The sequence below is a fragment of the Vombatus ursinus genome, unplaced genomic scaffold, assembly GCF_900497805.2.
Source record: "Vombatus ursinus unplaced genomic scaffold, bare-nosed wombat genome assembly UNPS02014818.1, whole genome shotgun sequence".
Taxonomy (NCBI): Eukaryota; Metazoa; Chordata; class Mammalia; order Diprotodontia; family Vombatidae; genus Vombatus; species Vombatus ursinus.
The window spans coordinates 16,943,463-16,970,543 of NW_020954596.1; the positions used below are offsets into that span (position 1 = coordinate 16,943,463).

General features: G+C 38.4%; 1 protein-coding gene across 3 annotated transcripts in view; it reads left to right on the plus strand.

Annotated features, from left to right (window-relative positions):
- Positions 1 to 27,081, plus strand: part of EVC2 (EvC ciliary complex subunit 2) — a 205,446-nt gene that overhangs the window by 16,221 nt on the left and 162,144 nt on the right. For all 3 annotated transcript variants that reach the window (XM_027836686.1, XM_027836688.1, XM_027836687.1), the window contains exons 2-5: positions 169 to 223; positions 9,840 to 10,006; positions 13,447 to 13,512; positions 23,212 to 23,398. In XM_027836686.1, coding sequence (XP_027692487.1) covers positions 169 to 223; positions 9,840 to 10,006; positions 13,447 to 13,512; positions 23,212 to 23,398 — 475 coding nt within the window. The remainder of the gene's footprint in view (positions 1 to 168; positions 224 to 9,839; positions 10,007 to 13,446; positions 13,513 to 23,211; positions 23,399 to 27,081) is intronic.

The following is a 27,081-nucleotide window of genomic DNA, read 5'->3' on the forward strand; positions in this document are numbered from 1 at the left end:
AAAACCCCAAATGGAGTCATAAAAAATCGGACACAACTGAAATAACTGAATAACAGCAACATAAAAAGAAAATGAAATATGGCTTATCTAAGAATGCATCTTATAATTACTTTTCATCAGTATAATATATATTTTAATTAATTATTTTTTATCTTTTGAAAACTTTAGGACTGCTCCTATACGACGTTGCCTCATGTAAAGAACTATCATCACAACATAACAGGTAACTTTTGATATTGATAGTACTTTTGGTTGTTTTAATCGTTAAAAGAAAAATGACATTGCTAACCATCTTTTCTTCTTGTGACCTCCCCATTTATTACTAGTTACAGATACATTTATTACTAGTCCCTTTTCAATTCTTATAATAGTTGAAGGAACACTAGATTGGGAGTTAGGAGCCTGGGATTCAGTCTTAGTTTACTGAAGTAGAAGTTTTATTTCTTAGAGGGGACATAAAGGAAGACTTCATAGAGTTGATAGCATTGAATACCATCTACAAGAGTGAGTAAGATTTTAGTGGAAGGATTACCAGAAAAGACTTTTCAGTAAGCAAAAGGAGACACGTAACTATATCACCTTGGAATTTTAGCTTAACACATCAAAGCAATCCGTGTAAGAAAGATGTCTCTCTCATTGTCCAGTGGGTTTCCTCAAGTGACTGAAGTCTATTTACCAATTAGACAGAAGCCTAATTGTGGAAATAGGGGGTGCTCACTTGTGAACCTAATGGAATGGGTCAGGATGGCAGAGTTGTTGAAATTATAATGAAATGTAATGAATTAATTTATTCTTCATTCCTATTCTTCCTTCATTCTCATACCTGTAAACACTGATTTCTTTAGCCTCAAAGCCGGCAGTAATTTCAGACAGTGTTGTCCAACCTACACCTGAAGCAGGAATCTTCCCCCGGCAATATCCTGACAAATGGTGTTCTAGCTTTCACCAGTCACTTTTAGTCAGCTCATTAAACTTTTGGACAACCCCAGTTGATAGAAAGCTCTCATATTAAGCCAAAATCCTCTTTGCAACCTCAACTAATTGCTCCTTGTTCTGCCCTCTGGTGCTAAAGAGAATAAATTTCATCTGTCTTCCACATGGTAGTCCTGTTTTCAACCAATTTCCTCATAGTATTGAAATTTTGTCTTATTTTTTCTCATTCATTCATCTCTGAGTACATAAAATACCTAAAGCAAATGTTTCTAATTCTGTAAGAGCCTTGATTATGCTCAGAAGGTGTCAGTGAAATAATGAGATACATTTGAAACTACAAAACAAGCATATTCGTATGTAGTATGTACTTTCTCAACTACCTGTTTTGCATTTTTTTTCCTCTTTTTTTTCTCCTTTATTTAATAGCTAACCTCTTTAAAAATTTTTTTTTCAACACCAGAAATTGCCATTTTACTTCTCAGTAGTAAATGTGACTTAAGAATGTCTGGAATAATGCATATATGCACTTTTTCTTTTGAACATAGGGTATAAATCAGAGAGGGGTGGAAAATGAATACCATAGGAACAGAGCTGACAAAGACCACATCTTCTACTCAAGCTCATCAGTATAGGAGGGAACAGAGACCCAGAGATATTGTCATACAGTAGTAGAGTTAGACCTTCCCAAATACCAGGCAGGGCATCTAGAGGTAAAACATGTGTTAAAACTGTTTCATGTACATCTTTTTCCTATTCAACTTTGTTATGGAAATGCTTGTTTTATTTCTTAAGTTCAGAATAAAATCATTAAAAATGCATGATGAAGCAGGAAAACAAAACAAAACAAAACCTGAAGTCCCAAGAGAACTTTTCAAAGGAATGTTGACATAACTTCTGTAAAAGGCAAGTCCAGGGGGCAACTAGGTGGTACAGTGGATAGAGTATCAACCCTGGAGTCAGGAGGACCCGAATTCAAATCTGGCCTCAGACACTTAATACCTTTGTGACCCTGGGCAAGTCACTTAACCCCAATTGCCTCCCAAAAAAACCAAAAAAAAAAAACCCGCAAGTCCAATTCCAAGTCAATACCTGGTTATCAAATTAGGTCTCTGGAACTATTAATTAGTTAATCAATCAAAATATTCATTAAACATCTACATGTGCCAGGTACTATGCCAGGTCCTGAGGATATAAATACAAAGAATGAAACAATCCCTGTTTGTTAGAAGGTGCTCACCTTCTAATGGGGAAGACAACAAGTATGTGATTATTATCTTATTATAAACTTTTTATATATTTGTATGTCTTTATATTACATTATTTTTATTATATTTATATTATACCTACTTATTTTTTATATTTATATTATATAGCTTGTTATATGCAATATCTGATCTAATATAAAGAAAAACAAATATGTGTACATATTTGTGTATATTTTATATGTGTATATATATGCATACAAAACACATAGATTACATTAATATATTATAGATATATTCATATGTGCATGTATTATCTGCAGTATAAAAATACATAAACATATGTAAAAAGCAGTCAGATACGAGATCATTTGGAAAGGAGTTCACTCCCAGTAAGGCAGGACAGGAAAGTTTTCAGACAGGAAGGCTTGTTTGAATTGCAGTTGAAAATAAAAGGAGATATTCTCTGAAGAAGAGGTAAGGCATGAGTACAGTCTCTTCAGATGAGGTAGCCAGTGCAAGTAAGTTGGCTAAAGAGTTAGATACAGTGCCAGATTTATAGGCACCTGGTATGGAAGCACATAAGAGAGGAAAACTCATGTGCTTAGGGCTACTCACAATTCTAGACTTTGGGTCTAAATGTTACTGGTCCATTCAAGAATATCAACATCAAAAAGAACTGTGTAGCTGTTCACTATTTGGCGTTCATGCCCATCACTCTTTAGCTGAGGAAATCCTCATCTCTCTACTTATATGGCCTTTATATACTCTTTCAATTAACCATCACACCTAAAAAGGCATTTACAAAATGTTAGATGTTAATGTGTTCTCTTTAAGCCAGAGAATTGCAAAACTCATCAAACTGGCTATATCTGAGCTATGTAGACCAGCCCTCATTAGTTATTCACTCACCTGGATGCTGCACTGTCCAATCAGAATGGAGTTCACAGCAACACAACTCAGCTTTATTCTTTAAACCAACTCATCAGGAAACCGAAGCAGTTGCAACTCATTCCCTCTTTCCCCATCCTCTACTTTTCTTTCCCAAGCCAGAGAAGGTAGCAGAGAGCAGCAAAACCTTAGTAAAAACTTGACCTTAATTGAAGTCTGTGACATGCAATATCTATCACTGGAACTTTTGGCTATGGAATCAGTTCTTTCTGGGCAATTAGGAATCATTCAATGGAAGCCTTCTGTTAGCTGACTGCTTCTAACCGCCCCATCCAAATGATTATATAAGTTTTCATTTTCTCGATTTTACCCTCTTTGGTAAAAAACAAACCAACAAAAAAACTTTGTATATGCAAATTAGGGAAAGTACCTATCTTGTCTTAGCTCTGAAGTCTCAAACAAGGTATTCAGTCTCTCTGGTGTCCGCAAAACTGTGTTTTTTTATAGTCATATTTCTCTAGTTTTTAATAAAAGGCCTTTCTTTGCCTCTGTAACATTAAACTGTTCCCACACAAGTGAAACCTCACTCCGTATTATTAACAAAGAAAGCCAGGTCCTCACATCTACATTACAAAGAATTTTTTTTTCCTCCTACACTGTCCTAATCCCATCTGAAATTTTTGTTTCTTAAAATACGCATATTTTAGCAGTTCATTTTAGAAAAGAAGTTCTTCTTCTATTTGCATTAGACATAAAAATGATCCTCCATAACAGTGGCCATATCTTACATTCTTTGACAGTCTCTTTCTGAACACAAAAATACTTTTGCTGCCCTTTTCATCACGAACTGCTCCTTTCAAATCCTTGGTTTCATGGTGCTATGCTTCTGTTTTCAAGCAGAAAGATATTGACTTTTCCTTAGCACCCAATAATTTCACCTATATTTTAAGTTCTTTAAAAAACAAGACAAACACAATTGAGTTATATTACCTAGCTGTGACTTTTATATTCAGCATTTAATTTAATAAAAAATAAACAGTGGAATGTGCATTTTAAAGGTGTCTTTGGATACTCTGTCCATTTCAAATTAACAAATATTTGGCATCTACCAGATGAAAACCTTGTGGGGAATTCAGAATTAGTCAGTCAGTTAGCTAGCCACTAGCATATATTAAGGGTGTACTATGTGCCGAGGGTCAGTTAGGTAGTGCAGTGGATACAGTTCTGGGTCTGGAGTCAGGAAGACTCATCTTCCTGAGTTCAGATCCAACTTCAGACACTCACTGGCTGTGTGACCCTGGGCAAGTCACTTCACCCTGTTTACCTTAGTTTCCTCATCTGCAAAATGAGCTGGAGAAGGAAATGACAAACCATTTCAGTATCTTTCCTAAGAAATCCCCAAATGGGGTCACGAAGAGTGGGACAAGACTGAAAAATGACTCAACAACAACACATGTGCCAGGTAAAGTGCTAAGTGTCAGACATAAAAAGAAAGGCAAAAAACAGTCCCTTCTCTCAAGGAGCTTATAGTCGAGAGCAGGAGGAAACACGCCAATAAGCAAATAAGCAATAGCCAGAAAAAAAATGGGAACAGTCTCAGAGGGAAGGCCCTAAGACTATGAAGGACTGGGAAAGGCATCTTGCTCCACTGAAACTTGACGGAAGCCAGGGAAGCTTAAAGGTCAAGATGAGCAGAGAGAGCATTCTAGGCGTAGGAGCACCTCAGACCCAGAAGATGGAGGAAGAGCTTGTGGAGAAGAATAAGGAGGCTAGTGTTACTGGACTCGGGGAACGTGAAGGGGAAGAAGGTGAGAAGACTGGGAAGGGACCAGGTCATGAAGGCCTTTGAAAGCCCAGCAGCAGATTTTTCTGTTTGATCCTGGAGATGACAGGGAGCCATTGGAATGCTTAGAATGGGGGATGATGTGGTTGGATTTGTGCTTTAGGGAGATCAATCTGCTGGCTGAGAGGAGCATGGAGTTCAGTGAGGAGAGATGAGAGGCAGGGAGACCAATCAGCAGGCTATGGCAATAACCCCGGCCTGAGAGGAATGACTCTTGGTCCCTGTCCTCCTTCAGGTCGTCATAGTATGGTTAATAATCATCTGGGCAGAGAAGACTGGACCTAACACCCCAAAAAACCATTAAAAACCCTGAATTACAGCATATCTCTTAAGGGAGATGCGATGTTGGAATAAGAGTACTGTCCTCAAAGAGTGCAAAGGGAGATAATGTTTAGTTATTTTTCAGTCATGTCCGAATCTTTGTGACCCCATTTGGGATTTCTTGGCAAAGATACTGGAGTGGTTTGCCATTTTCTTCTCTGGTTCATTTTACAGATGAGGAAACTGAGGCAAACAGTTAAGTGACTTGCCCAGGGTTACACAGCTAATAAGTGTCTGAGGCCAGATTTGGTAACTCCAAGCCTGGCACTCTATCCACTGAGCCACCAATCTACCAGAGTGAGATAATTTAGCAATAGAACTAAGTATAATATTTAATATTTATGGTAATGGCATTAAAGAAATACAAACTAAGAACTGTGTCTTTCTCTGAGGGAAGATTGTCCTGAACCCAAGAATCAGGAAAGGCTTCCTGGAGGAGGTGGCATTTAAGTTGGAGTTTAAAGGACTGGTAGGAATTTAGAGAGGTGAAGAGGAAGGAGGCCAGTTTAGATATAACGGCATTACAAAGCAGACAGAAAATACACAAGGAATGGTGAAAAAAAGAGGGAGAGAAGCTTAAAACCAAAGCTGGGAATGCTAACTCACTCTTTTGCTCTGAGCTATTTTATCAATTGACAGGTGTTTTTAGTTTTTTGTTTTTTTTTCCTCTCCTAAGTGAACAACGATTTTCCCTTCTCATTTATTTATGCCATTAGCTATGCTCCAAATGGAAGGTTTGCTCTTCAGAAAAGCCCCAGAGAGCAGCATATTCTCAATAGTACCATTGTTTTCATTAAAACTGATAAATGTTGAAGACCATCCATCAGTTGAGACCATTCAACTCCCTGCCCCCTTCATACCCTTCAACTCAGTGTTGGCTTTTCTATTTGGATCCTATGCTAAACACAATGACAATATAGTTCTCTCCTCAGATCACAAATAATTCTGGAATTCTCCCCATTTTTGTGCAAACAATTGAGCCATGAGATTATCTCACTGAACTTTGGCTTACTGTTTGTTTATACTACCATTTGACCCAATCTGTAAATCAAATAGTTTGCCTTCTTTCTGCCATCTTTGCTATGTGACTTAGATAACACCTTTTTTTTATCAGTGATGTACAGCACTTTTTGTGCTGTACATCACTGTCATTCTTGGACCTACCCTATTGAAACTTCCTTTGTGTGAGCAGTTAAGCAAAAGTGATTAAGTGACTGCATCTGGCAGTATATGCATCATTCCTTTCCATTGCCCCCCCCACTTCTCTAATGAGCAGAGAAAAATTTGTTTCTTTACTGATTCTCTGAAACCAAGACCCTGTATCTCTTCACGTGATAAACTGCCTCTGTAATATCTGCCACCCAGACCTTCTGAGTGTGTCATTTGTCATACTATCACATAAGAAGATTAATGGTAGCTTATTTTACAACAGTCCTGTAAGGTAGGAAGCGTGCTGTTGTTAGCTTTAAAGTCCTCCTGTATAGATGTAGCCCTGGGAACTCGGACTGACTTGTCTGAGTTATTCTTGCTCTAAATGTGCATCCTTCCCACCCGCTCCACCATCCCCTAGGCATCAACTAGGTCATTATGCCGAGTCCTGTTTCAGCTCAGCTGATTTTGTATCAGCAACAAGCAGTTTCAGATTCTCTCTCATCCTTTGCTTATCCTTGTGTCCTAGTGAAAATCCTGGCCACGTAAAGTCTCTCTCGGAGGACCTTAATATTGAATTCCTCTAATGCATTATAAATATACATATAATATTAATGATTTGTAGAGAATAGATTTACTTAATAGACTTTATTTTCTCATTAGGCATATCTGAGATTATATTTAGCTTGAGAGACAGCCTACCATTCAAAAGGTTGTGTAGGACTACAACCATCAGAGAAGAGAACACAGGGTTAGGAAATTAGGAAGCCTGTCTTTTGCTCCTCTCTCTTCTAACTGGATGAAGGACTGGCTAAGTCACTCCTATCTCTGAGTGTCTATCTCTTCATATGCAAAATAAAGGAGTTAGACTAGTTTTTTTTTTTTTATCCCCCAAAGGTTACAGTTTTCAGTCAATTAGTGTATAACACTTACTTATTATAAGTATTTAATGCTTTACATTGTATATCTAGTGTAGCCCATTGCCCTAACCCCATGTCAATAATTGTTATGCTATGCTATAGATGATGAAATGAAGGCTCATTTAGATCTGTAGTTCAAAGAAACATTTCCAAGTTCACTCAGCTGCTAAGCGGTGGTGCCAGAATTTGATCCTAAGGCATCTTATTCCACAGCTGGTGTTCTTTTCTCTCCATCTACAACTATTCCAAACCTTCTCTTCCTTCCTCAAAGCTCTTACACTTCTCCCTTTCCTCTTTCTCTTAGCTGAAGGTCTCATCTTTTTCCTTACTGAGAAAGCTGAAGCCATTCTGGTTAGGTACTAACCTCTTTTCCTGTTTTCTTCATTTCAAAGTTCCTTAGCATTACCTCCAAACCCCCTCCCTCCCCACCTGTATTGCCTCTGTCAGTCTCTGATAATGTGGTAGTGTTTCTGTGTTTCATACCTTAGTTATAACCCTTGTTTTTCAACAACTCAACCTTTCCCTGTGGGCAGGTTCCTTCTCTACTGCCTTCAATATGCCCAAGTCTCTTCCATTCGTAAATACTTTCACTAGGCCCCACCGTTACCTCAAGTTATCATCCTATATTTTTCCTACATTTATCAGTCAAATTTCCTATGTATACTTATTGCCTATACTTCTTCTCCGCTGATTTGTTCCACAGTACATTGCAATCAGGCTTCTGACCTCATGGCTCCACTGAAATGGTTCTTTCTGAATTTACTGGTGACCTGATGCTCTTTTCTCAGTACGCATCATCCCCAACCTCCCTTCTGCATTTCATACCCATGACCATCCTCTCCGGTTTACTCTCTCCTCTCTGGGCTTTCATGGCCTCACTCTCCTTATTCTCCTCCTGTTCGGTTGCTCTTTCTCCATCTCCTTTTCTGGCTCATTTTGCATATCATCCCCCTGATTACGGATGCTCGCCAAGGTTCCGTACTAGGCCCTCTTCTTTTTCCTCTCTACATGCTCTTGGCAGCCTCATCAGCTCTCACACATTTAACCACCATCTCTATGTAGATGAAGCACAGATTTGTATATCTAGCAGTGGCGTCTCCCCCAAGCTTCAGTCCTGCCTCTCTGCTTGCCTGTTAGATATTACAAACTGGATGTCTCAGAGATATGTACAAAACTAAACTCACATCCCCCCCCCCAACTTTCCCTCCTTCTTTAGTTGTCTGCCCCGAGTATAGTATGATTCTGCCATCCTGTATCTCCTCTTCCTTGGCCGATGAGTGGGCATAGTTGAGATCTGCTTGTTTTTGCCGCAGAATAATGGGGTGTGAGGCTTAGGGCGGGGCTGTTGAAAGATACTGCAACCACAGGAAGAAAATGATTGAGTGGCTCCCGGAGTACAATGTCTTGGGTCAGGTTGTGTATTCTGTCACATTATGGCTGCTGGTAGAGGGGGTCTGCATGAGTAAGCATAACATTCTCTGCAGTTAATTCATAAGAAACCTTCACTTCTTGATATCTTAGCCTAGGGGTGGGGAATCTGTAGCCTTGAGGCCACATGTGGCCCTCTAGGTCCTCAAGTGTGGACCTTTGACTGAATCCAAATTTCACAGAGCAAGTACCCTTAATAAAAGCATTTGTTCTATAAAACTTGGACTCACTCAAAGGGCCACACTTGATGACCTAGCAGGCCACATGTGCCAGGCTCTGAGGCTGCAGCTTTCCCACCTCTGTGCTTGTGGAGACAGTTATAATTGCTTCACCTCTGGCACATAATTCTGGTTTTGGGAAGATTTTGAGAGTTACTGAGGATTGGATAAAATGTCTAGGTCTCTATCTTACTGACCGTGTAACCTAGAATTCTGCCTGGTTGACTTTTAACCAAACCCTTGAGGTATGTCCCCTTCCCACCATAATTGAGCGTGCTATATAGATCAGTTTAAACAAGCAGGTTAGGAGATGTGCAAGCTGTATTCTATTGCTTTTCATGGTCCCGACTTTGACCTTTTTTGAGGAAATTAAGTTGCACATGTAGCCACAACCCAGACAACTTAATTATCTGAGGTCACTGAGCAGTTATGGATGTTGCTTCAATATTAATGAATGAGGCATAGAAGGGGAATTGAGTGAACCAGTGTAGGGTAAGTCAGTCCCACGTGTCTCTGAGTACACCAGTCACGGATAGGTGCATTAATGCCAAATACAAGGACAGGCAATCAGTTTCTGTCTGTATGTTTTCTTTCCTTCCGCTAGTCAAGGGGGCCTAATCAGCCTGGCTTTAATCTAAGACCAGTCACCATTTTATTGACTTACTTAGAATGGCTTTGCCATTTACAACCCACAAGACCAAGCATGTCTATCACTGAGTTCTCTATATCATCTTCAGAAAAATGGAGATAATAACACTTAAATTCCTTACCTTTAAGGGTTGTTGTGGGAAAAGCACTTTGTAAAAACTTGAAGCCCTCTGGGAAAATGAATCATTGTTGATATCGACAGTTCTGGCTAATGTAGTACTTGACTGCAGAGTTTATCATGACATCCCTAATTCATGCGATGACTCAGGTGTGGTTGAAATTTTAGCTGAAGCGCCACTTGGAATGGAAAATGACAGAAGAACTGAAGATTTTGACCTGCTCTTGACATCAGCAGCCTCCAATGAACCTTGGAGTCATTCACTGTTTTCTGTAATAAGCTCATGGACCAAGAAGACTTTATTCAAAAGAGATTCTTCCATCATGCACCACTTGGTCAGTGAGTCATTTGACATATTAAAAATAGATGTTATTACTTCACTGATACTTTCACGTAGTACAAAAATGTACTACAAAAAAACTAATCTATGGCAAACCTCTAGTAATACTTGATGCACATTTACACATCAAAGGGTCTTGTGGCATTACAGGAAGACAGATTTAGCTCAGTAAAGAAGATACTACCTGACAATTAGAGCACTCTGATACTAGCATGAGATGCCTCATGGGTTTCCTCTTCCTGGAGCTCTTGAAGTACTGCAGAGGAAGTCAGCAGATCTCAGGGCTAGTCCTAACTCTGCCATTAATAAATGTGTGACTTCAGGCAACTCACTTCTGCTCTCTGAACCTCAGTTTCTTTTTCTGTAAAATGAGGGTAGCTGGGTAGTATTGTGGGTAGAGCACTGAACCTGAGTTGGGAAGAACTGAGTTCAAATCTGGCCTCAGACACTGAATGTGTGACGCTGGGCAAGTCACTTAACCTAGTTTGCCTCAGTTTCCTCATCTGTAAATGAAATGAAGAAAGAAATGACAAACCACTCCAGTATCTTTGCCAAGAAAACCCTAAAAGGGTCATAGAATCAGACCTGACTGAAACAACAATAATCAGGGTGTTAAAATTGATGATTTTTAGGGTCCCTGCCAATTAAGACTAGCTGTATGTCTGGGAATCAAGGATGCTTAGTAGGCTACAATGGGTATATTCCCTTAATGTTGAGAAGATTTTGAGTAAAATGATGACCCAGTATAGGAAGGGACAGTTACGCAAGAAACATTACCTTGTGTAGTTAATTTTGGAGGGAGAACCTGAGAAAGCTGATGTCTATGATATCATAAGACTCAGACTCATAGAGTTAAAGCTGGAATGTACCTTTGAGACCACCCAATTTGTCCTCCTCTCCCATTTAAAAATATTTTCCTATTTTTGTTTGTTGTTCTGAACTTATCAAATACCAACAAACATGGATATTCCCATATTTATAGAATAGAAAAAAGTTACTGTATATGAAGGGATCACCTAGGTGGCACGATGGATAGAATGCCAGGCCTGGAGTCAGGAAGACCTGAATTCAAATCTAACCTCAGACATTTACTAGCTGTGTGACCCTGGCAAGTCACTTAATCCTGTTTGCCTCAGTTTCCTTATCTGTAAAACAAGCTGGAGAGGGAAATGGCAAACCACTCCAATATCTTTGCCAAAAAAACACCAAATGGGAACACAGAGAGTCTGAAATGACTGAACAACAACATAGTATATAAAGCTTCAAATTTTATTACATAAAGTATGTTTTGTTTCTTTTAAAATATACGCTGACTTTGACACATCATTACCCAAAACTCTCCTGCTTGTCTGTATTTCCCTCTGATCTTCTTTCTGTTCTCTTCTGTTCATTAAAAATGCTACATTAATACTCCTTCCATCATTATCATTAGTTCTCTTCTCCTTCCCAATTCTTTTCCCCCAATTAAAAAAAAAATACCTCCCTTATAACAAGTTAGGAGAGCCATGTAAAGCAAATATCCAAATTGACTATGCACTAGAAAAAGTATATCTTCTTCTGCACCTCTAGTCCCTTGCCACTCTTTCAAGAGGTGTGAAGTATGTTTCATATTAATCCTCTGGAGTTGGCCATTGCATTGATCAAAATTCCTAATGTCTTTTAAAGTTGTTTTTCTTTAAAATGTTGTAATTATTACATAAATTGTTCTCTTGTTGCTGCTTATTTCATTTTGTATCTGTTCATACAGGTCTTCCCAAGTTTCTTCTTATCTCTCTCTTTCGTAATTTCTTACTGCACGATAACATGACATATTCACATACCATCATTTTCTCAGTGATTCCCCAATTGATATGCTCCCATTTATCCCTTTATTGTACACATAATGAAACTGAGGCCCAGCACCATTAAATGAGTTGCCCAAGGTAATGCAGGTAGTATGTTGAATGAACATAACTTGAAGCCAGGTTTTTTAACCCCAAATCCATTGTTTTCGCCCGTCGTACCAAATTGAAAAGAGCGGGGAATACATTCAGGCAGTGAGGTGCAAAGCCTTGTGAGCATTTTCTAAGTCATTGTATATGGACACACTTGCCCGTAGGGAAAGACCCACGTTAGGGAAAAATGATAGAAGCTTAGTTGGAACCAGAGGAAGTCTGAGTTGGCATTTGTGGACAATGCATCTCAATTGCTGGGCACTCAGACAACGGGCATAAAGATAATGAATGCAACAACATCAATTATGATAACAGCAATAATGATAACAATCTACCACGTTAATATTTATAAAACACTTTCATCACAACAATCTTGAGAAGTTGGTAGTAGAAAATATTATTAGCCCCATTTTATAGGTGGGCAAACTGATTCTTATGCAGAGGAAGTGAGTTACCCAGGGTAATATATCTAGAAAATATAAAATAGCTAGCTATGCCTTTCTCTCCATATTATTTACCTCTTAGAAACACTTGGTCTCTATACTCACACATGAACAAAAGCAAAGAACCATTGAACTATTTCTTATAGATCAATTTTTCTAGGCTTGCATATTATATATGCCTCATAACTATGTAAATATTTTTCTTATAGAGATCGTGGTAATAATAATAGCTCTCATTTAGGTAGTGCTTTAAGGTTGACAAAATGCTTCCCAAAAGTTTTTATCATTGAATAAAGCCGTCTATGTCTGCATTCTGCCTTTATCTTCTTATTATATAGTATTTTAGAATACACAAAGTGTCTAGCTAGACATTATCTATTTCTATCAGCAGAACAATGCTGTGATTTGGAGAGCTTGGGTATTACTATCCACATTTTATACATCTGAAATGCAGGGGAAATATTAAGAGTATCCTGGTATGGTGGCAAAAAGTTTTGGATTTAGAGTCAGAATATGGCTAAGCATTGGAACTGTGATTCATTGGCGTTGAGAAGTGCTAGGTGAGGAAACACCCTCTACCAATGCATGTTGGCATTTCTCTGTAACTTACTGTTTACAGAGTTGGATAGAGCAATAAGAGGTTAAATGACTTGCCCAAAATCACACAGCCAGTATGTGTCAGTGGTAGGACTTGATTCCAACTCGTCTTGACCTTGAGACTTGCTCACTGTCTAGTATACGACATTCTCAGGATACGTGAGTTCAAATCATGACTTTGCCACTTACTGTGTGAATGACATTGATCCTGTTATTTCATATCTCTGGGCCTCAGTTTCCTCATTCGTAAAATTAAATGTTTGAGTAAGATGATCTTTGAGGTCCTTTCCTAGTCAGCCAAAGTGGCAAAGTCATCAGAAAAAAGCAGGCATTCTGTTTTCATAGTTAATTTGTCTTCATCTCACTGCTTTTCATTTTCATCTAAGTATGCTATAGCACTCTTTTATAAAGGGCATTGGGTTGGAATGGATTTCTTTCACTGAGTAACTTTTTTTTTTCAGTATGAAGATATTTCCAGTATTTCTGTGTCTTCCGAGTATGGGATAGTTTTCCAGAAATGTGCAATGGTAAGTTTTCACATGTGGGTTGCATTTGTAAAGAAAGTTGCATTTCATTCCAATAAATGATGTTGATTTTGTATACTAAAGATGGACCATACTAGTTACCTACATGTAGTCAAACATAGGAGCAGTGAATGATTTAATATTCTTTTATAGTCAGTACTTGGAGCATTCACAATTACATTGGTATAGGTATTCCTTCCATAACTGAAAAAGCTTAAAGCTTAGCTTCTCTCTGACTCTGTAGACAACATTCATGAGTTGCTGTGACTGGAAAATTTATCACGTGTTGGTCATGCTTCAGGCCATTGCCTTTCTAAGCTTCAAAGAATGGTACCAAGCCTTGTCAGTTTGGCAGTGATGACGATGTAGTAAAGCAGAAAGCATTCTGGACTTGGGGTCAGGGAAGACCAAGGCTTCAGTGATGCTTTAGATACTGTACTATCATCCCACCCACGTTTCTCCATCTTTTCTGTAAAGATATCATGAGTGACTTTGTCAGATTCTTTGCTCAAATGCAGGTATACTCCCCCCCACCCCCACCCCAAGGCTTCAGGTCTACCAGTCTTGTAATCCTATCAAAAAAAGAAAGAAAATGAGGCTAGTTTGGCATAATTTGTTCTTGAGGAAGTCATTCTGGCTCTTAATGATCACTGGTAGTTTCTTTAAGGTATTTCTTTTAGATCTCTTTAATTATTCATTCTAGAATTTCCCCAGGAATCAGAGAGAAACTAATCAGGTTATAGTTTGGAAAGTCATATTTCTCCTTCTTAAAAAGGAAGAAATTTCCTTTTCTCTAGTCTTATGACATTTCTTCTCCATGAAATGATGATTTCTCAGTGCTTTTACCATAGAGTTTGTCTCAGCCTCGTGACTTGTACTTACTGAAGGTAGCTAGCTACTCTTACTGTCTTCTCAGTAGTTCATTTCACTTCACATTAACCATATGTAATTTCTCTTTCCTCATCCAAAGATTAGTCTCCTTGGTGGTGAACTCATGAACTAACAGTTGATTCCTTTCTTTTATCACCTGTTATCATCCCATCTTCCATGAAAAGCATGCTCTCAGTACTTTGATCTTCTCATCTTCCACTTTAGCAAATCAGGCCTCTTGGCCTGTCCTTAGCATTTATGCCTGGCCTCAGCTCATTCTGCCCTTCAAGGTAACCAACACTTTTTGTAAAGGTACACATCACTCTTTTGCAGGCAGCCTTTGTTTCCATCATCTCATAATCTTTTCAAATTTTTCATTGGTTGATGAATTCCAACTAAAAACCATAAATTACTGCCGTTGCTTCTTTTACCTATTGGAGAATGAAATCACCATTCAGGCAAGTCATGGATTTTATCATCTCTGTTTCTGGAAGTGAGGGAAGTCTAACAGATGTTTGAGGTTCCCCATCATCACTAGATCACCCTTCAATGTTTGTGATCTATTTCCTAAACTAAATCTCTTTTTCCTTTTCCTGCCTCAGTAGTCTGTATTGTACATCTAAGACAATATTGCTTAGTTCCTCCCTCCAGTCATCCTCCACCAAATATTCCTTTTGAATAAATTGTTCCTTTATACTGCCATATTCCAGTCATAACTCACATCCTACCAAGTCTTTTTTAAAATTAATTTATTTTTAGTTTTCAATATTCACTTCCATAAGCTTTTGAGTTTTAAATTTTCTCCCCCTTCCTCCCCGCCTCTATCCCCAAGATGGAGTGCAATTTGATGTGGGCTCCACATATACATTCCTATTAAACATATTTTCACATTAGTCATTTTGTAAAGAAGAATTAGAATCAATAGGAGGAACCACAAGAAAGAAGAAACAAAATAAAACAGAAGAGAAAAAAAAAGAGCAAGTAGTATGCTTTGATCTGCATTCCAACTCCATAGTTCTTTCTCTGGATGTGGATAGTATTTTCCATCATGAGACGTCTAGAGATGTCTTAGATCCTTGCATTGCTGAGAAGAGCTAAGTCTATTAAAGTTAATCATTGCACAACATGGCTACTATGTGTACAATGTTCTCCTGGTTCTGCTCACTTAAATAAGCATTAGTTCATGTAAGCCTTTCCAGGTTTTTCTGAAGTCTCCTTGCTCATCATTTCTTATAGCACAATAGTATTCCATTACATTCATATACCACAACTTGTTCAGCCATTCCCAAATTGATGGGCATTCCCTCAATTCCCAATTCTTTGCCGCCACAGAAAGAGCTGCTATAAATATTTTTATACATGTGGGTCCTTTTCCACTTTTTATGATCTCTTTGGGTTACAGCCCTAGAAGTGCTATTGTTGGGTCAAAGATTATAATGCACATTTTTATACCCTTTGGACATAGTTCCAAATTGCTCTCCAAAATGGTTGGATCATTTCCCAGCTCCACCAACAATGCATTAATGTTCCAATTTTCCCCATCTTCTCCAACATTTATCATTTTACTGTTTTGTCATGTTAGCCAATCTGATAGGTGTGAGGTTGTATTGATTTGTATTTCTCTAATCAATAGTGATTTAGAACATTTTTTCACACTATAGATAGCTTTAATTTCTTCATCTCCTGGCTGTTCATATCCTTTGACCATTTATCAACTGGGGAATGACTTATATTCTTATAAATGTGACTCAATTCTCTATGTATGTTAGAAATGAGGTCCTTATCAGAGACCTTGGTTGTAAAATTCTCTCCAAGTTTTCTGTTTCTCTCCTAATCTTGGTTGTGTTGACTTGGTTTGTGCAAAACCTTTTTTAATTTAATATAATCAGAATTATCCATTTTGCATTTCATAATGTTCTCTATTTCTTGTTTGGTCATAAATTCTTCTGTTCTCCATAAATCTGACAGGTAAACTCTTCCTTGCTCTCTCAGTTTGCTTATAGTATCAGCCTTTATATCTAAATAGAGTACCCATTTTGACTTTATTTTGGCATATGGTGTAAGATTTTGGTCTATGCCTAGTTTCTGCCATACTCTTTTCAAGTTTTTGTCAAATAATGAGTTCTTATCCCAGAAGCTGGGATCTTTGGGTTTATCAAACAGTAGATTACTATAGTCATTGACTACTGTGTCTTGTGTACCTAACCTATTCCAAGTCTTAATTATATCAAAAACTTTGAAAAGTTGCAGCAGTGACTGGATGAACATGTCAGATTTATTATAGAAGGGATTGCTGAATTGGTTCAGAGGTTAAATATGATTATCTCGAAGGTGCTTTCCAAATCTAGAATTCTATAAAACGTTATGCTGAAATATACTGACTAAAATATGACCAAATATGACTTCATATATAGGAAATAACGAATAACAACAACAACAAAAGTCTTTACTACCTGCCAGGCACTGTGCTAAGCACTGGAGAAGCAACAGTCCCTGCCCTTTGGGAGGTTATATTCTAATAGATGAAGACATATAAAGTTGAAGAAAAATTGCTAGATTTCCTACATGAATAATGCTCCTAATACTTTGATTGCAATAAGCTCTTAAAGATAAATGAAAACAAAACAAATTGCAGCTGTTTTTAAACCCTTCTCATCTATCTCCTCCTCTGAAGCAGTCAGTCCATAATATATTTGCATTATAACGCCACTTCTTTTTCTGCTTCTGTTAATGTTCACCCAGATGCTTTCCATCATGCTTTTTAAGTAAGATTGTTATTATGAGATCCTTTTGTTTTAGGATAAATTAAAACTTCCCTCAAAATTCCAGAATTATCAGAATAGAATCTGAGGGTAGTAATAAGTGTAAATTAGTTGCAGTTAGGTACTTTAAAAAAAAGAGAGCTTCCATTTTGAAATCTAATTCATATTTTATTTTATGTTTTATCTTGCCTGCCTTTTAAAATTTTTTAAATATAGTTGAACACATGCTTTGTTAGCAGCAGACAAGTTAGCCATATGGGCATTTTCTTGTTACTTGGCTGGAAAACAACCTTGAAGTTTTTAATCATTCATCTTCCTGGAAAACACTCATTTTTATTGATTTCTGAATAGGTGAGGGAATCATTGCTATTACACCTCAAATATATGTTTTCTTTAAAGAGGTATTTGCAAAGTTCTGTTAATGAAATTTTCTTTTGGAAGGGATTTGGAGGCTCATTTGATTTCTCCCTTGCCACTATCATAGGTCATTATCAAGAGGCCAGTGAAGCCTTTTGGTCTAGTAAGGGCAGATGTAATTACCTTTTCCTTTGTTAGAACTCCTACAGTTTGATTCTCGGCTTCTTTTGAGGGTTAGAGGCAGAAATTTTCCCTTCAGTATTCTTAGTTTTGTGCTAGATTTGAAGGTCAGTAGGGGTGATGCACCCCCCCCCCTTTTTTTTAGCAGCAAGTCAATCTTGGACTGAGAAGGAACATGTCTATTAAAAAAACAACAAAAAAAGCTACCTCCCCAGTCTCATCACATGGGACTCCATTGGCACTAAACCAATTCCCTGTCACCTTTTCTAATCACTATTATTCTGGCTTGAGCTAGTACTCCCTTCAAAATAGCTAGAAGGTAATGAGATTTCAATATTAAAAAATAATAAAAACATTAGGATCTTCTCCAAAGCTCTTTTTCCACAATAGATTGCCCTCATTATATGAAATTTGAATTTATTTTTCAATTACCACATCAGATGATCAGTAAAACCAAAGTTTTACTGCTGGAATGGGCCTTTGAGGTCACGTAGTCCAACCACCTATAGTCATCATTCATAAAGCTAATTTAAATATATCTTGATTAGTTGCCACACCATCATCTTCACGAAAATTTTAGTCTATGTGTAACCTTTACTGAATTTCTAATGTATAATTTCACTAGGTGTTGACCACAATTTCTGAAAGCCTCTTCTGTCAATGTATAAGTTCTAGCATGTCCTACCAAACTGAAAAGGCTCTGAGTATGGGCCCAGCAATGGATATAGATCTGTCTTATGTGGACATCTCAAAATCTATGGTCCTATGACCACCAGTTGTTTTGTCTCTCAATGACCCAGGTGACTCTCTAACAGTATAACTTGGTGGAAGAAACATTTATTTTTTATTTATTTTTTAATTTATTTTTATTTTTCGAAAATCACTTCATTACCTTTTTGAGTTTTAAATTTTTCTTTCTCTCCCTCCCTACCTCCTTCCCCAGGACCACTTGCAATCTGATATAGGCTCTACATATACATTCCTATTAAACATATTTTCACACTAGTCGTGTTGTAAAGAAGAATTAGAACCAATAGGAGGAACCACTAGAAAGAGGAAACAAAACAAAATAGAAGAAAAAAAAAAGAGCAAATAGTACACTTCAATATGTGTTCAAACTCTATAGTTCTTTCTCTGGATGGGGATAGTATTTTCCATCATGAAACGATGGAGCTGTCTTAGATCCTTGTATTGCTGAGAAGAGCTAAGTCTGTCAAAGTTAGTCATTGCATAAGGTGGCTGTTACTATGTACAACGTTCTCCTAGTTCTGCTCACTTCACTCAGCATCAGTCCATACAAATCATTCTAGGTTTTTTTGAAGTTCACCTACTTATCATTTATTTTTTTTCTCCTTTTTTTCATTAATTTATTTTTAGTTTTCAACAATCACTTCCGTAACGCTTTTGAGTTTTAAATTTTTCTCCCCCTCCCTCCCTACTTTGCTCCTGGGAGATGGCGTGCAGTCTGATATAGGCTCTACATATACATTCCTATTAAACATTTTCACATTAGTCACGTTGTAAGGAAGAATTGGAACCAATAGGAAGAACCACAAGAAAGAGGACACAAAGCAAAAGGAAAGAAAAACCTATCCCCCCCATGCTCTTCTTTCTTCTTTCTCCCTTTCCCTCCTCACTAGTGTTTTGCTTTTGACCACTGCCTCCCTCAGTCCTCCCTCCCTTTTCTTCCCCTTTACCCTTACTACTTCTTCTCTTCCTTCTATCTCCCCTCCCTTTTCCCTCCTACTGCTTATAGGGCAAGCTAGATTTTTATACCTAAATATACCTGATTATGTTATTCCCTCCTTGAGCCAAATCTGATGAGAGTAAACTTCAAACAATGCTCATCTCCCTCCTTTCTTTCCCTCTACTGTAATAGGTTTTTGTGCCTTTTCCTGTAATGTAAATTACCCTTGTCTGCCTTCTCCTTTCCTTGTCTCCTAGTATAATCTCTTAATTAGATCTGATTAATCCACTCACTTAGATCCATTTAACCCACTTAATTAGATTTTTTATCATTACATCAAAGTCAACTTATACCCACCCCCTCTGTCTATGTATACTTCTTTAAAATGGTGTAATAAGAATATAGTTCTCAAAAGTTACAAGTATCATCTTCCCTTGTAGGGATGTAAACAGTTTGCTCTTTATTAATAACATGTTATTTTTTTTTCTGTCCTGTTTACCTTTTTATGTCTCTCTTGAGTCTGGTATTTGAAGATCAAACTTTCTTTTGAGCACTGGTCTTTTTATCAGGAAGGTTTGGAAGTCCCCCATTTCATTGAATGTCCATCTCCTCCCCTGGAAGATTATGCTCATTTTTGCTGGGTAGTTGATCCTTGGTTGTAATTCAAGCTTCTTTGCCTTACGGAATATCATATTCCACACCCTATGATCTTTTAGTGTAGAAGCTGCAAGGTCCTGCATAATCCTGACTGTGGTTCCATGATGTTTAAATTGTTTCTTTCTGTCTGCTTGAAGTATTTTCTCTTTGACCTGGTAATTTTGGAATTTGGCTACTATATTCCTTGGCATTTTCAATTTGGAATTTCTTTTAGGAGGTGATTGGTGGATTCTTTCTATGACTATTTTATCTTCTGGTTCTAGGACCTTAGGGCAGTTTTCCTTGATGATTTCCTGAAAGATGCTGTCCAGGTTCTTTTTTTATCATGGTTTTCAGGTGGATCAATGATTTTGAAATTGTCTCTCCTGGATTTATTTTCCAGGTCAGTTGTTTTAGCAATGAGGTATTTTATATAAGTTTTCATCTAATTTTTTCATTCTTCTGTTTCTGTTTGACTGATTCTCGCTCTCTCATAGAGTCATTAGTTTCCACCTGCCTAATTCTAATTTTTAACGAATTGTTTTCTTGTATTAGATTTTGTATCTCCTTTTCCATTTGACCCATTTTACTTTTTAAGGAGTTTTTCTTCTCAGTTTTTATGCCTCCTTTTTCATTTGGCCAATTCTGCTTTTTAAGGAGTTGTTTTCTTCAGTGTACTTTTTTTCCACTTGGCCAATTCTATTTTTTAGGGACTTGTTTTCTTCAGTGTACTTTTTTTTTTCCATTTGGCCAATTGTATTTTTAAAGGACTTGTTTTCTACAGTTAATGTTTGTCTTTCCTTTTCTAAGCTATTGACTCTCTTGCATACCTCTCATATCTTTTCCCAATTTTTCTTCTACCTCTCTTATTTGACTTTTAAAATCCTTCTTGAGCTCTTCCAAGAAGGTTTTTTGGGCTTCAGGCCAGTTCATATTCCCTTTTGAGGTTCCAGATTTGGGTTTGTTGACAATGTTGTCCTGTTCTGAATTTCTGCCTTGATCTTCCCTGTCCCCATAATAAGCATCTATGGTCATTGTATGTTTCTTTTTGCTTATGATGTTTGCTTATTTCCTGACCTTTAAAAAAATGAGCTCTGCTGGGGAGCAGGGGGCACTGACCCAGCCTTCTTGTGCTAGGAGCCCAGGACCTGGTCACTGGCTTTGTGTGCTGGGGCCTCAGATGCTGGCAGTTGGAGGCTGTAAGGTTCTTGCAGCTTACCTGGTGTTGGGCTGGAATCAGCAACGCTGGAGCTCTAGTGGTGGGGGTGGGGAGGCTGGCCCCTGGAGGATGCCTGCTCACCCAGGACTTTGGCTTCTTTCTTTGGCTCCTGCACACCTGGGCCTTGCAGAGGGATGTTTCGCTGCTGCAGGATGTTTCTCTGCCTGGAGCTTTTCCTCTTGGAGTTGTGCTTCCCAGAGTTTTACTGAGGCACCGGGAGACTTGGTTGCCAGAGAACGCTGTGGCATGTGGTGGTTTTCCAAGCCAGTTTCCACTGGTTTCCCTGCCCATACTGAGGCACTCAGGGGTCCTGGTGTTGGTGCTTGCCTGCTCCACCACTGTGGGGTTCAGGATCTCCCCTTGGGATGCTGAGGTGGGTCTTTCTGCTAGCTTACTGAGACGCCTCCTGTTCTGTACTGCTCCCCTTCCCTCCCAGTGTGAAAGGGGCCTTTCCTGTTAATCCCTCGAGCTTCCTGAGCTAGCAGACTGCTGCACCCTGTCTGTCTGCTTTTTCAGCTGTTCCAGGGTTTTTGCTGGGGTGATATTTTCTGGGTTTTCGGAGGTTAATGAGGGAGGGTGAGAGGGACTTACTTCTTACTCAACTATCTTGGCTCCCAGAGGAACTGAAACAAACATTTATTAAGCACATACTAGGTATTATGCTAAGTACTTTATACTATTATCTCATTTGAATTAATCATTGAGTTGTAAATCAGTATTGTTGGAGGGGAGTTTCCACGTTGGGGACCCTGGCTTTGAATGCTGGTGCTAAATTTAAAGTGAAGGAGTTTATGTTGTAAGTCTAGTTCTGTTGCTTACTATGTGTGTGACCTTGGGCAAGTCACAACCTATGTGGACCTCCTCTGTAGAATGAGTGTCCTCTAGATGAGGAAACTGAGGTTCAGCATTTTAGTGACTTGCTCAGAATTAGTGTCTAAGGTAGGATTCTGAGTTCTCTTTGAGCTCTAAGTCTGTGATATTTTGGGTGATCTATCTAATTATAATTATCTCTGTAGTATTTGGCAATGTACAAAGTGCTTTCCTCATAATTATCCTGTGAGGTAGGTAGTTCAAGTATAATCCCTTTATTACAGAGGTAGAAACTAAGGCTTACAAAGGTGATAATTTGTTCACAGGTACTCTGATAGTATGTGAACCAGGATTCGAACTCAGATCTTGTCTCTCTTGCCCAAGTAGGTGGCACAATGGAGAGAGTGCTGGGCCTGAAGACAGGAAGACTCATCTTCCTGAGTTCAAATCTGACCTCAGATACTTCCTAGCTGTGTGACCTTGGGCAAGTCACTTAACCCTGTTTGCCTCCATTTCCTAATCTGTAAAATGAGCTGGAGAAAGAATTAACAAACCACTCCAGCATCTTTGCCAAGGAAGCCCAAAATGGGTTCACAAACAGTTGGACACGACTGAACAGCAACAACTTGTCTATGTCCAGGCCTCTTTCCATTATGCTGAGATGTCATTCTTCTTATTTGAATATAATAGAGAGAAAAGGCTGTGAAATGTGCGTTTGTGAAGGTCTTCAAATGACAAATGAAATGGTAACATAACTTCATTCATAATTTATGAAAAAATCTCGTCTTAATAGAGTGCTCCTTGTACTAATGCTGATTTTCAGTCTGCCAGACTCTGATTACAATATTACAGTTTGGGTTTCTCTACCAGGCTGTAGCTCAGGTTCACGGATTCCTAATTGCACCCACACCTAACATTTCTCTGCAAAAACTGTTGTACTCTATTTCAAAATAGAGGTTTTCGATCACAGTGTCACCAGGCAACAGCTTGACATGCATGGGTTCTGAATCTCCTTGGGAGTCTAAAATCAAACAGAGCCTGACAAATCATCAGAACGCTGAAAATGCCGCAGCACCCTCCTTCCTGAAGATTTCACTTCCACACGTAAATCTTGGCACGTTTTACCAAGCATGCCTCTTGGTGGGAAACACTACATTGATTTCTCCTCCTCTTTGCCATAGGTGTCCCAGCAGAGAGAGGCTGAGACTGCCTCTGTGAGACTTCTCATTAACAATACCAAGAGACCATCTGCAGCCAATCTCTCTGATCTTGTCTTGCTGGACAATATCACAGGCCTCATTGTTCTGGAATCCTCTGGAAATAAGACTTCAGAAGGGTTTCAGGTGTTCACAAAGAAATTTCTCCAAGGTAATTCTCAGGTGTGCTTAACTGATACAGTGAAGCCCTAACTGACTAGACTCTATTAATTAAAGAGGGAGACAGTGTGGTACAGAGGAAAAGGAACTAATTGGCTTTGGAGTTAGAGGACTTGGGTTCAAACGCTGCCTCTGATGCTTACTTCCAGCGTGACTTTAGGAACTCATTTATTTTCTAGTGCTGCTATTTCTTCTCCTTCACCTTTTCCTTTTCCTCCTCCTCTTCCTCCTCCTTCTCCTCCTCCTCCTCGTCCTTCTTCTTCTTCTTCTCCTCTTTCTTCTTCTCCTTCTTCTTTTTCCTCTTCTTCCTTTCCTCCTCCTCCTCCTCCTTCTCCTTCTTCTTCTTCCTCTACCTCTTCTTCTTTACTTCTTCTTCTTCTTCTTTCTCTTCCTCTTCTTCCTTTCCTCCTCCTTCTGCTCCTCCTCCTCCTTCTTCTTCTTCTTCTCCTTCTTCTTCCTCTTTCTTCTTCTCCTTCTCCTTCTTCTTCTTCCTCTTCTTCCTTTTCTTCCTCTTCTTCCTTTTCTTCTCCTCCTTCTTCTTCCTCTTCTTCCTTTTCTTCTTCTTCTTCTTCCTCTTCTTCCTTTCTTCCTCCTCCTCCTCCTCCTTCTTCTTCTTCTTCCTCTTTCTTCTTCTTTTCCTTCTCCTTCTTCTTTTTCCTCTTCTTCCTTTTCTTTTTCTTCTTCTCCTTCTTCCTCTTCTTCCTTTCCTCCTCCTCCTCCTCCTTCTCCTTCTTCTTCTGCCTCTTCTTCCTTTCCTCCTTCTCCTCCTTCTTCTCCTTCTTCTTCTTCCTCTACCTCTTCTTCTTTACTTCTTCTTCTTCTTTCTCTTCCTCTTCTTCCTTTCCTCCTTCTGTTCCTCCTCCTCCTCCTTCTTCTTCTTCTTCTCCTCCTTCTTCTTCTTCCTCTTTCTTCTTCTCCTTCTCCTTCTTCTTCTTCCTCTTCTTCCTTTTCTCCTCCTCCTCCTTCTTCTTCCTCTTCTTCCTTTTCTTCTTCTTCTCCTTCTCCTTCTTCTTTTTCCTCTTCTTCCTTTTCTTCTTCTTCTTCTTCCTCTTCTTCTTCTTCTTCCTCTTCTTCCTTTCCTCCTCCTCCTCCTCCTTCTCCTCCTTCTCCTTCTTCCTCTTCTTCCTTTTCTTCTCCTTCTTCTTCTTCTTCCTCTTCTTCCTTTTCTTCTTCTTCTTCGTTCTTCTTCTTCTTGCTTTTGACTGAGGGAGTTGAACTAGATGACCTCTGAAGCCCTTTCTAGCTCTGTGTCTCCGATTCTGTAACATATACTCCCATGAGTGTACTGTGTAGAGAGTCCTCTACCACTCCTCTTCCCCCTTTAATTTTTATAAGAAAGTGGAAACTAATCAAAATCTATTCATTCATTTAGTGTAGTATCTTTATAATCATAATATTGAAGTGCAGTACAGAGAGCCAGTACTGAAGTAAGATATACCTAGGTTCAAGCCCTGTCTCAGACCATTACTGGCTGTGTGACCATGGGTAAGTCAATAAACCTCTCAGTGCCCTGAGACAACTCTATAAGACTACAGAGTGTATGTATATGTCTGTATGTGTGTGTGTGTCTGTGTGTGTATGTAATAGTCTTATATATATATATATATGTATATATAAATATATCACATTATATTATATTGTATTATATTTATACATAGTCTCTAAGACTATAGTATATTGTATATATACATATATAATATATATTATGTATAATATAAAATATGACTATTATATATACACTATATATTAGATTATATTATATATTATATATACACACTTTCTAAGACTTTAGAGTGTGTGTGTGTGTGTGTGTGTGTGTTTGTGTATCTAATTGTTGTTGAGGTGATTCAGTCGTGTCTGACTCTTCATGACCCAATTTGGGGTTTTCTTGGCAGAGATATTGGTGTGTTTTGCCATTTCTTTCTCTAGCAAATTTTACAGATGAGGAAACTGAAGCAAACAAGGTTAAGTGACTTGCCCAGGTTCACACAGCTAGTAAGTGTCTGAGACCAGATCTGAACTCAGGAAGATGAAATCTTCCTGTCTTCGGGCCAGGCACTCTGTGCACTATGGTGCCACCTAGCTGCCCTTTGGTTATTATATAGTGGTATGTATATATGTTACCATACTGATTATATGGACATTAGGCACTGGAAAGAAAACAAAATTTCTGACTTCAAGAAACTTTCAGTCTGATAGAAGAGATAAGACATATTCGTAGATAATTAGGTTGGAATAGAAGTTCCTAAAATGAAGAGAAAACCCTGTGGGAAATCAAATGATGGAGAGATCCCTTCTAGGCTATATGTAAGAGCTGTCATTTTGAGCAAGGTCTTGATAGTCGTTTGTGCACATATGGAGTAAACAAGCAAAGAGATGGGGAGAAAGGTCATTCTAGACATAGTAACAATGGAGGGAGGCAGGGAAGGTGCATCAATGATGCATCTGAGAGATGGGAAGGACTTAAAAACTCTGACCAATACATGATTCCAAAAGACTGATGATCCAGTATGCCACACCTCCTGCTAAAAAGGGGATAGATTCAAGGTGCAAAATTAGGTGTGCCAAAGTAGGAATTTGTTTTGTTTGACTATACATATTTCTTTCAAGTTTTTTTTTTCCCCTTGAGGAAGAAATGAGAAGGAAAGGAAGGCTAGGGATAGAAAGGGAGAGGGAGAGAGATCGAGAGAGAGAGAGAGAGAGAGATTGAAGAAAAGAGGGTCATTGAAAAATTTTTAAGAAATGCTCATAAAAAGACCAGAAAGAATCACAGACAAGTGGGACAGCTTTAGAAGTAACATATTTAATTATATACCTGAAAAGAAAAGCAAACTGTACAAAATGGAGATTCATATTTTCATTTAGAACCCTACTTCAGTTCTACCATGCACATGAAAATGCTCATTTTATTTGGTGTTAAGTTCAGAGTTAAATAAAATTCAAAAACAGAAGCAAAAAAATCTTTAAAAAATATGTCTGGAAAACAGTGAGTAGGCTATTTTGGCTCAAATTTGAAGTGTGTAAGGATTAGTTTTATGAGTCAGAGCCAGAAAAGTAGGTTGGGAATGAAACACATTAGGGGTTTAACTAAAGGAAATTTTCTTTAGAAAAATATCAACATTCAACTCACCATCTCTATCCTCTCCTACCCCCATATATATAGACAATGTAAATTGTTAATACTAAGTGATAAAAATGATTCCTTCCCAGGAATGAAAGGAATTCTAAACTCATCTGATCTAGTTTATGCCTGAAGCATACATTTCCTCTATAGCATCCCTGGCAAATGGTTATCCAGCTTTTGCTCAAAGTTCATAATTATGACCCTGAGGCATTATCAGATGTTGAGCATCTCAACTGATGCTGAGTTCCTGCAGAAGAATATCAGGTTAACCCAGAATTAGCCATGAAATTCAGTTTATTAAAATACCTCTATCACAAGATCTTCTCGGAGGCCATCCGGTCCAAGGCAATACCTGAACCAGAATGCCTCCTACAGAACCCTCAATGATACTTGGGCCTTTGCTTGAAGACCCCCAAGAAGGGGACACCCACTGCTTCTCCAGACAGCCCATTCCACTGTGGCAGAGAGAAAACTGTCAGGAAGTAGGTCCTTGATAAAAATGCTTGATTGATTGAACTAAGACTAAAACTGCCTCTCTGTACCTTTTCTCC